The sequence below is a fragment of the Homarus americanus genome, unplaced genomic scaffold (assembly GCF_018991925.1).
Source record: "Homarus americanus isolate GMGI-L3 unplaced genomic scaffold, GMGI_Hamer_2.0 scaffold53225, whole genome shotgun sequence".
NCBI lineage: Eukaryota > Metazoa > Arthropoda > Malacostraca > Decapoda > Nephropidae > Homarus > Homarus americanus.
This window is the reverse complement of record NW_024750875.1, coordinates 1772364-1783972: the sequence shown is the minus strand read 5'-3', so window position 1 is coordinate 1783972 and position 11609 is coordinate 1772364. Positions and strand designations below refer to the sequence as shown.

General features: G+C 38.3%; 1 protein-coding gene across 1 annotated transcript; it reads right to left on the bottom strand.

The window, feature by feature from the left end:
* Nucleotides 1–7954: 7954 nt before the first annotated feature.
* On the bottom strand, nt 7955–10661 carry LOC121854461 (homeobox protein MSX-1-like). Its single transcript, XM_042349134.1, has 2 exons — nt 9803–10661; nt 7955–9600 (listed from the first exon to the last, which is right to left on the bottom strand). The coding sequence occupies exons 1-2, from the start codon at nt 10347–10349 to the stop codon at nt 9173–9175; spliced, it is 975 nt and encodes a 324-aa protein (XP_042205068.1). The 5' UTR covers nt 10350–10661; the 3' UTR covers nt 7955–9172.
* Between the last annotated feature and the right edge of the window lie 948 nt (nt 10662–11609).

Sequence of the window (11609 nt, the reverse complement as noted above, 5' to 3'; positions counted from 1 at the left end):
GGGCGTACTGTACGTAACATAAGACTGGTCCGTAGGGGGAGCATGTATTTAAAGAGAAAATATGTCCGTAGGGAGCATATGTTTACTTTAAACGGTGCGTCTCTGGGGAGCATATGTCTAAAGAGTGTGTTCATGGGAGCATATATCTAACGGGTGAGTTCATGGGAGCATATTTTTAAAGGGTGCGTCTCTGGGGAGCATATGTCTAAAGAGTGTGTTCATGGGAGCATATATTTAACGGGTGAGTTCATGGGAGCATATTTTTAAAGGGTGCGTCTCTGGGGAGCATATGTCTAAAGAGTGTGTTCATGGGAGCATATATCTAACGGGTGAGTTCATGGGAGCATATTTTTAAAGGGTGCGTCTCTTGGGAGCATATACAGTATTTAAGAGGTGCGTCTCCAAGGAGCATATGTCTATAGAGTGCGTTCATAGGAGCATATATTTAAAGAGTGTGTTCATGGGAGCATATATTTAAAGGATATAGCCATAGGGGGGGAGCATAAACCATGTTGTTAACGATGCGATTGTGATAGTTTATTGACCTGGTAGTTGAGGAGAGGTTAGGAGAGGTTAGGTTAGGTTAGGTTAGGTTAGGTTAGGTTAAGCTGTGTGAGCGGCGTGTATTCAACAATATGTCAATACGGGTCAAGTCTTAAAAAAAAACGTGATTAAGGAACATTTATTCAAGAAATATTTTATTGGGGATATACGGTCCTAAAAATTATTCCTTGGTGAAATATACTGAAAAATATGTGTATACGGAATATCTATCGAACAAAACAATAAAAGGTACCGTTTAGATGATATATATAATAATAATAATTAGTACTAAGAATTATAACAAATTCAGTTCTTAAGAAACATATTTATCATACGTTTTAGGATAATCATTAGTTTATACTTTACACTGGCGGCCGAGAGTGTACAGCGCCCACATCCCGCCCTCCAGTAAGTCTTGGTCACCCATAGTCCACCCAGCTGTGAGTCGGTGCCTGACTTTATGGTTGAGAAACTGAAAGCGGTCAAGTACAACGGCGGTCACTTTATGTCCATGATTACCGGGAAAAGGTTTAGTCTATACAGTGTAATGTATCTAGCCTAACCCTAACGGACCATCACACGTTATATAGGGCCTCGCGGTGAAGACTTTACTCGACATATTCTCCAGGGAAACTAAGATAACTTTTATTATTATTGTTATATGGAAATTTTCGCATGTATGGTAAACTTATCACTCTCTTATCATGATCAAACTCACCTGAATTAACTAAGGTAAGGTTAGATTAATTACCGTGTGTTAGGTTAGGATTACTATGGATATTCACGTATAATTTGTGTGCACATCAAATTGAAAAAGTAGAACAAACAATTAACAAATATATCACAATCGTCTCTAAACCACACGTGGCATTTGTCAAGAACAATTACCCGGAAAAAGTGAACCAGAGAGATGTACTTATTGGCTACACGTGACTGATACATCCTTGGGCATGCTAACACGTGGTCAACATTACCATCACACACAACATTCAGTAATACATTAAAGGGAAGTTATATATAAATACATATGTTATGGACGTAACCCACAGATAACTACCTCATGGAATATATTTTTATAATGAGTCTTTAAGAAGAATTTTTTTTAGACTTTCAATTCGCCATTACGCTCCCGCAGCAGAGGTCTCGTTGTCCCTAGACTGGTCTTATAGGATGGTGGTCCCTGAGGTGGTTCTAAGGCAGCTGTCAATAAGAGAGGGAGTTTTAGGGGGAGCTAGAGTGCATCTTGAGTGAGTCCCATAACCCTGACAACCTGTTAGATGCAGTGCGGATACAGTACACTGAAGACTAGCCCATCGGTGTAAGCGTTGCCGGCACTGCACCTAAGCACCATCACTTCCTCAACGTTAAAATCAGGTACGTATTCACAGCTGAGTAGAATTATGGTGTTCTAGTGCGTGAACCAGCGACACTTAGAACAGGAGGCGACTGCTGTATCCACTCAGCCACCGCAGCCCATCACCCTTTACTACCCCGACAACTAAAGGGAACACAACAAGGCTTATAGTAACGTGTGATCTCTGGTTATATGACCCTTCCATATATGACCTTTGACCTCTACCCCGTTAATTACCCACTCCCCCCTTTTCGACCCACCATCCTACCCACCTTCCTGCCTATCCATCTAACTTATTTAATCCAACTAACTTAACCTAACCTAACCTAACTAAATTAGCATAGCTTTCCTGTCTTAACTTAACCTAACCTCAGTTAAACTAGCTTAACCTAACCTAGACTGAACTAACCTAACATATACCATAGCATTACAGTTGAAACCTAGTTCTTATAAAAGGGTTTAATATTAAAGCTCTCTGAGTGGCACAACATCAAGTTCTCTGAGTGGCACAACATCAATCTCTCTGACTGGCACAACATCAAGTTCTCTGAGTGACACAACATCAATCTCTCTAACTGGCACAACATCAAGTTCTCTGAGTACATCAAGTTCTCTGGTGACACAACATCCCTCTGAGTGCACAACATCAATGGCACAACATCAAGCTCTCTGAGTGGCACAACATCAAGTTCTCTGAGTGGCACAACATCAATCTCTCTGACTGGCACAACATCAAGTTCTCTGAGTGACACAACATCAATCTCTCTAACTGGCACAACATCAAGTTCTCTGAGTGGCCATTAAACCCATCTAAACTTTACAAAATCCAAACCAAAGTGTACAGAAAAGACTTCACATTTAATAACTACCACACGAGGTAATAACTCTACGTTGCTCTACCACTCAACATACAACATTCTTCACAAAATATTAAAAAAAAAACCATTTTACACAAAGTTACATCCAACATCCAAAAGTACTATGAATGTTAAATAATGCCCATAGTGAATAATATTAACACTAGATGCAGTATAGCCGGTCAACGATACTAATCAATCACAGATCGAATCAGTTCACTCCTGATCTGAATATTGAGATTCGGGTCCAATAAGAAATCAGGTTCCTTAAGTCTGGCTTCTATCATTAATGGCGTGGCTAGTAGGTGTGGCTAGTAATAAAGTGTGTGGCTAGTAGGTGTGGCTAGTGATAAAGGCGTGGCTAGTAGGTGTGGCTAGTAATAAAGTGTGTGGCTAGTGATAAAGGCGTGGCTAGTAGGTGTGGCTAGTGATAAAGGCGTGGCTAGTAGGTGTGGCTAGTAATAAAGTGTGTCGCTAGTAGGTGTGGCTAGTGATAAAGGCGTGGCTAGTAGGTGTGGCTAGTAATAAAGTGTGTAGCTAGTACGTGTGGCTAGTGATAAAGGCGTAGCTAGTAGGTGTGGCTAGCTAACAATAATAACGTGGCTAGTAATAAAGGCGTGGCTAACAATAATGACGTGGCTAGTAATAAAGGCGTGGCTAACTAAATTGACGTTGCTAGTAATAATAGTAACATAATGTAAACTACCTGTAAATGACTCCACTAATTACCGGTAAATACACAGTAAACATCATAAGAATAATAACAATCATACTGAACAGGTGTATAACAAGTCATACTCCCATACAACATAGACAAGAACTGTAAGATATGGGAGAAAATATTCTATGGGGAAGGTGGTGAGAGTATGTATGTATGTATGTATGTATGTATGTATGTATGTATGTATGTATGTATGTACAGTAAACACAAGGGGCGTATCATCCCTCGTGACTATTAAAGGAAAAAAACCAACAAACACGTGACACTATATATCCCCCCCGAGAGAGAGTAGTTGGAACATAATGCTTATTTTTTTTTTTTTTTTTGGAAATTGTCCAGCGTATCTATAGTTTATATGATCTATTTTTAAACATTATCTAAATACACCAAGAGTTATATAAAAATGATCATTTAAATATTTCTACAAAAGGTAACGATCGTGGAAATATTAGACTTCATATATAAATAAAAACCAATTATCTTAATATATATACATGTATGAGTTGTTATATTTCGTTATATTTCGTTATAGTTCGTTATATTTTGCTACATTTCGTAAAATTTCCTTATATATCGACTAGTAAACAGTTCCATCTCTTAGAAGTTTCCATTGATAGACTAAATTATTCTAAATTTCTAAACTATTTACACGCTTAAAGACCTAAATTACTATACCGTAGTTACAACATAATGACAACACTTATAACGTGATGAAAATAATACCCGGATATATAGGAACATACCCCCCAGTATACCCACAACACGACTACACGACCCATATCTAATCATCACGTTGAACTGTTACTTCCTGGGACGGGAAGTGACGTGGTGGGTCTTGGTAATAGTGCTGATACCTGATACATTAAGGTCAGTTCCCACAGATGGATAAACAGGTGTGTTGGTCTCCTGATATCTCTAATCAGGTCGTGTTTGTCATGTGAGGTCAATATTTGTTATGTAAGGTCCATATTTGTTATGTAAGGTCAATGTTTGTTATGTAAGGTCAATGTTTGTTATGTAAGGTCAATGTTTGTTATGTAAGGTCAATATTTGTTATGTAAGGTCAATATTTGTTATGTAAGGTCAATATTTGTTATGTAAGGTCAATATTTGTTATGTAAGGTCAATATTTGTTATGTAAGGTCAATATTTGTTATGTAAGGTCAATATTTGTTATGTAAGGTCAATATTTGTTATGTAAGGTCAATATAAGGTCAATGTTATGTAAGGTCAATATTTGTTATGTAAGGTCAATATTTGTTATGTAAGGTCAATATTTGTTATGTAAGGTCAATATTTGTTATGTAAGGTCAATATTTATTATGTAAGGTCAATATTTGTTATGTAAGGTCAATGTTTATTATGTAAGGTTAATAATATTTGTTAGGCAAGGTAAAATGTTTGTAACCTAACCTAACCCAGACTATACAAGTTGACAGCTACAGGAAATAGTTAGTGACTCATGTAATAATAACAGGATATGAGCGGGAGTCGAACCTGGGACCTTACGTTGAGGAGTTGAATCAAGAGTAACGACCGGTCTACAAGATTAAAACTGACTGACTCGCTCAATGATAAAGTTTGCATCCTGTGTATATTTCTACGGGTATACGATATAGGCCTATCTCAAATTAGCTATTCCGATTATAGACCTATCCTGAATATAGGCCTATCTGAATATATGTAACTGAAAAAATGAATACCAGTTACCACAAATCAAAGTAAATTATGAGTATACCTCCTATAGCGTAGAACTGTGTACGTTATATCAATGTCTCCCAGAAATATATGACCCCGTTTGGTTTTATTTTAGTATAGTCGATAACCCGCGAAAGCTATAACCATGTTCGTTATATCTGAGTATATAGAAGAGCGGAGTATTTGATTGATATATCTTATAAAAACTAATATATAACAGCTATTGAAATATATAACCGTGTGTATAGTTAGAGGAGTATAACATATACCAACATATTCCCCAACAAATATGACCTCAGAATTTTAGCCGATTTTAACTGTTGTTTTCAATTATTTTAGTTCGTTTAGCTTTTTCGATTAATTGGCTTGTATATAAAGCTAAAATACCGTCCTTTGCCAATTAATTAGCTTATGATGAAAGGTTTAAGAAGTTAGCTTTATTGATTATATAATTTTTGTTTAAATGTGTAAAAAAAAGTAGCTTCGTTAATTAATTAGCTTACAGGTAAAGGTACGTAGTAGCTTATACTTACAGTTATGTAAACTTAGCTTTGTTTACGCATAAGAGTATTGTATTTACTGGTTAGCTGATATCTGATACTAAAGAAACTTAGCTTTGATGAATAATTCAAACTGCATGATTCAACAGGTAATAGTCGAGGCAAAATTAATATATCAATTTGCAGGCTAAAGCTACATCAATGTAGCTTTTATAATTCTTTGCCTGATATAGCTTTTAAAATTAACCGCGATATTACAGCTTCATAACAAAACCTTACCATTATATTTATCAAAGCTAAACCAACGTTACTTAACTTCTGATAAAGAAACGAATTTTCATTAAAGCTACAGATATATAGAAATGTAGCTTTACTGACTCATTGTTTTGATATCAAGGCTATAAATTTTCTTCACTTTAAAACTACAGCTACAGTCTAGAAAGTTAGCTTTAATATAGACAAGTAAAGCTAATTTTTCTGATATTTCACACTATTAAAATCATAAACTAAAATTCTTTCTTCGATTAAAAATTATCAATTATCATTATCGATTAATTATCAGTCAAAATCATTATAAATTGTCAGTCAAAATCATTATCAATTATCAGTCAAAATTATATAAGAAAATATTCCTTAAAAAATATTAAATTCTTATAAATAAAAATAAATCGAGTAAAAAAGAATAAACTAAAAATAATTGTAAAATTTAAAATCAACATTAAAATTAGATTTAATAAAAAAAATGATACGTTAACAAAAATTTAGCTTCTATAGTCATCAGTTCTTGCTTAAAGCTATAGAGTTAGCTTACCTTAGTTGTTAATGAAAGCTAAATAATAAAGAACTTGTTCCTCTCAATTCTGTTATATATTGAGTGAGATAAAACTGACAGACAGACAGACAGAATGGAAACTAGACAGACAGAATGGAAACTAGACAGACGAACGGATGGAATAAATATATAAATGGATACATAGGAAGAATGAAATAGACAGAATAAACAAATAAACACAAATATAATGTTTAAATTAAGGAATAAACAGAATGACAGATAGAGACAGAATAACACAGGTAACTAAGATTGACAGAATGATGAAGATAGAGAAATAGAATGATAAAACAGGTGAATAGACAGGAAGATTGACAGACTAACAAAAGATAGACAGAATATTAGAGAAAAACAGAGACAGGAGAGAAAAAGGGGGAAATTTATAGCTGGACAGACAGGCAGAAAGTCGATAGACAGACGATGAATAGATAGATATAGAGAGGAAATGACAGACAGATAGAGAAATAGATAGTTAGACAGATAGACAGATAAAATAGGGGGATAGACGACCGTATCAACACGTAACAAAATCTACATTGAGTAATATTCCGTCTTATCAGTTAACTACTCTCCTTAACCTGACTATCCTGTGTTAATGTTAAATATTTCAAAGTTAACAGTTAATAACACCGTTTTAGTTATTTTCTCCGTTAATGGTAATTTTGTCTCTTAACATAACACAACGATAATATTATTTTCACTCCAATTATGTTTATATGTTAAAACTGTCAATATATATTTATTTATTTATTTTGATGTGTATGTATATAAATTTTCAGTCATATTAAGTTGTAACCTTTTGGAATTTCTGTAATATTTCTTGTGTAATTCCTGTATTATTTCTTATGTAATTCTTGTAATATTCTGAAGTAAAATATCTTACGTAATTTTTTTTTTTTGGTAACTTTAGATTCATTGTGTTATTACAGTAGTTTAGAATATATTTCAGGAGCCGTGTAATATATTTCATGATCTTACAAATCCTTTCAACTATTTTCTGTTAATTCTTCATATTTTTCTTCGTCAGTTTTACGTAAAAAAAATGAATAAATTCAATATTAATCAAGAAATATTAAACATTATAAAATAGCAGTAATGAAGAATACTTTTTCTTATGCTATAATCAGTAAACAAAGAATATACATTTATCAAACATCTATTTTAATGCATAAAGTTCCCTCGTGTAAACTTTCATTCACTTCAAAGTTTTCATACTTTTTTGTTACTCTCCATGAACCTCTTGGCTGTCTACCAAGTTTATTCAAAATATTTAAAGTTTATTTCTCTTTGAAAAAAAAAATCAAAGTAAAAATATATCTTTCTCTATATACTGTATGTGCATAGCGTCATATTTTTTTTCTACTAATCTATACTTATTTATCTACTCCAGCATCTTTCATAGTTTACCAGAATACATTAACTTCTTCCAAGGTTAAAATCCAGACAAATACGATTATAAAAATACCTTTATTAATATAAATTAGATTGAACAAGATAAACAATTTAACCCTTATTACGCTCTTTGGCAAGCAAGTACAATTCGTTATACAAGTACAGCTCATTATACATTATGTACAGAGGGGGGATATAGCTCAGAAAGTATTGGTTAACAATGAACAAAATAAATTTATCATGTCATGGGTGTGTGTGTGTGTGTGTGTAGGGAAGTCATATGAACGCCATAATCTTAACATGTTAAATTGACGGGCGTTTGAATGGGTCAAGGAGAGTTCTATGGTAAAAATAGTCCTTATTGTAGTTACAAATAGATGTCAGTGAGAAAGGGGATAAAACTATAATTTATCTTTCACTGTAATCTATAATTTAACATGTTAATTTGAATTGTTGGTTAATTCTTGATTGATTGGACAAAAAGGTGTAGATTTAATTTTATTTCTTTCATCTTCTCGTAACTATATGAAGGCAACGCGAGAAAGGGGACTGATTGTACGTTTGTCTTCGATTTTTCGTTATTTATTTATGCAGGCTATTTAAGTTACGTTGTTATTGTTGTTGGCTGATATTGTTGTTGTTTTTCCTGTGTCTTTCAAGGTGTTAAAATATTTTCACCAAGAGAGAGACGAGATGATCAGTGGCGTAACTAGATTATCAAGTGGCATTTTAGACACAGTTTCGGGAGACTTATATAAACCACGACAGTGTGTACACAACAAGGCTGTATCATACAGTACACCAAACGGGCAACCAAAAAAAATATATATATATATTACATTTTGTTCATACACCTTATTGGGTGATACAGTTCCGCCATACAGGATGCGGGCACATACAGTTCCTTCGTACACCATACACGGGTTAATATACTGTACATGTTCGTTCGAGGTTCATAATTATTTGTTTTAAGTATGCACCGAGTTCCAGGGACCAAGAGCCGAGCGTTATAGATAATTATATATCACTTGGGTAACAAATCTCTCATGCACTGGGGGTCGGGACGTGCATGTCGTGGACTCGGTCATGCGGGAGGCACTGACGACGATGACGACGAAGACGACGACTTCTGGGACGTGACTAGTAGCGGTGGCTTACCGAGGAGGTACCGGGGTGAATGGTACCGGGACAGAGGTACCGGGGAAGAGGGAGAGGTACCTGGAGGAGGTACCTATGGGAGGGTGAGATGGGGTACCAGGAAAAACAGACCTGCAGATGCTAGTGCGAGGTGGGCGGGGAGGCGGTGGGCGGCGGTGCTGTGGGCGGTCCCAGAGGGTGGCGGAGACCGCCCTGGATGAACGGACTGTTGAGCAGGAAGGGCGGTAGGAGTGAGGCGGGAGGCAGGAACGGGTTGGGTGGTACCAGCGGCTCCGATGCTAAACGAAGCCGTTCCATCTCGGACTCCTTAAGGCGTTTGTCTTTAGCTCGACGGTTCTGAAACCAGATCTTGACCTGCGTCTCCGTCAGGTTGAGGGAGGCGGAAAACTCGGCCCGCTCGGCGATACTCAGGTACTGCTTCTCCCGGAATTTCTTCTCCAGGGCGAGGAGCTGCTGGGTGGTGAAGGGTGTGCGAGGCTTCCTGTTGGGCTTGTGCTTCCTCAGCGTCACCTTCATCGGCCCGTGGAACCTCGGAGGCTCCGGGGTTTCTGCGACAAGAAAAGGCAAATTATAAACAACATTGACGGTAGTCACATACCTCTCTCATCATCCCAAACTTTATGCTCACACAACAATTCCCTGCAGGCCAGAATTCCTCATACGGTCATTAAAACATTCAGACATAAATTTTGCGTGATGTTTACATGTGATCTGGAGCACGGAAAAGTCATAAACCTCGGAGACACTTACTGGCTAGGGCGCGGAGGGAGAGTTGGTGGTGCAGGAGGGGCAGGGATGGCCACAACCCCGCCTGCAGGTGTGGTGGGAACAGTGTGTGTGGAGGAGGAGGGCCAGAGTGCCCCAGACCTGAGAGGCGAGGGTCCTGTAAGGGCCCCAGGGCCGTGGGTCTGATCACTGGCTGGGTCTGTAGACGGTCTCGCTCTCGCTCCTTCTCGTCCTCGGTGTCTGTGTCCACGTGGATATCCTCGTCTCTGTCCTCGTCGTCGCACCCTGGCGACGACGGCGACGTTCGATCTGTGGTGTCCCTGTCCTTCTTACAGGACTCGGATGAGCGGTCATCTCGCAGGAGGAACTCTGCCGTGTGTGTGGAGCCCGGGCAGCTCAGAGGACTTCTGTGATCACCTTCATGGCCTTCTTCTGTGTGTCTCGCGGGCCGAGATTCACCGCCACTCAAGATGGAGTCCACAGAGAAGGAAGAATAGCTCTTCCTGACGACGGCACTGAAGGCAGACTGTGGCTTCTCGCCCACACCGGAATTCACTGTTGCCCCGGACATGTCTGATCGATCTCTACTCTCGGACCTCTACTATTCTCTTTTTTTTATGGTAACTCAGGCTGGAGATAATACGTGTGTCACTGTGTCTGTGCACATTGATTGTTGCGATAATCTGTTATATTGGCCCATTTACCATCAGAGACTCGGGCAGGTGCACATAACGAAGGCCACAACCAGGTGAGAACACTCAGTTTAGAACGGAACGATACAGGTGTGCGCAGCGACCATCACACCAGCACATAATGTAAACACCGGCGAGCGCAAATTCATGTGGTCGACTATACAAAGTCCACCACAGACTGGCACTTATCACCCGACAGCATCCGAGAGTCATTCTAAACACCGCCTCCTGCTTACCGTTCCACCACTCACGCGCAACTTCCTCCCAGGGGGTGGAGCTCACCAGTTGACGCCGACCAATGGCACGGGCCGTAACTTAAAGCGTTAGGTATCAGACAGAGCTAACTAAAGAAAGCGCCTGGATAATGTTTATACCATTAGAGTGTTGGATAAATGAATAGGCTAACACGCTCTTTTCCTGTCAGCTTTTGCCACGGTCTTTAAATTGGCCCGACTATTGCCTCGGGAGGAGTGTTGGCGGTACTTTATCTTGGCGTCGCGTGGAATGCCAGCCTCCAACATTTACAGCTGTCATGTTTGTCAAAAGCTTGTTCTCTCTCTCCCTTGGTGACTCGGTGTGTGTGTGTGTGTGTGTGTGTGCGTTTCTTCAATCACTTCATACAATTACTTTGTACTTATTTCCTTCTTTCACACAACACCTCCGGCCATCAACAAGAACAATATATGAACAAATAAAAGATTTCCACGAATTTGTTCTTTTATTTAATAACTCAGAAGTATATAAGTATGTGTGTATGTGTGTGTGTGTGTGTATGTGTGTGTGTGTGTGTGTGTTTACCTTCAACAATGGTAACTTGATTTGAGAAATTTGGGCGAGATGGATGATTTTGTCTGACTAAATCGACCAGTTGGCTAACTCGGACAAAACTAACTTGGCGAGACGCATAACTCGGACAAAACTAACTTGGCGAGACGCATAACTCGGACAAAACTAACTTGGCGAGACTCATAACTCGGACAAAACTAACTTGGCGAGACTCATAATCCGGACAGAACTAACTTGGCGAGACGCATAACTCGGACAAAACTAACTTGACGAGACTCATAATCCGGACAAAACTAACTTGGCGAGACTCATAATCCGGACAAAACTAACTTGGCGAGACTCATAATCCGGAC

Excerpts from the sequence above, each read along its gene's own strand:
- LOC121854461 (XM_042349134.1), bottom strand. The coding sequence starts at position 10,349 with ATGTCCGGGGCAACAGTGAATTCCGGTGTGGGCGAGAAGCCACAGTCT. Across the intron at positions 9,601-9,802 it reads CTCCCTCCGCGCCCTAGCCA|AAACCCCGGAGCCTCCGAGG; the intron begins GTAAGTGTCTCC and ends TTCTTGTCGCAG.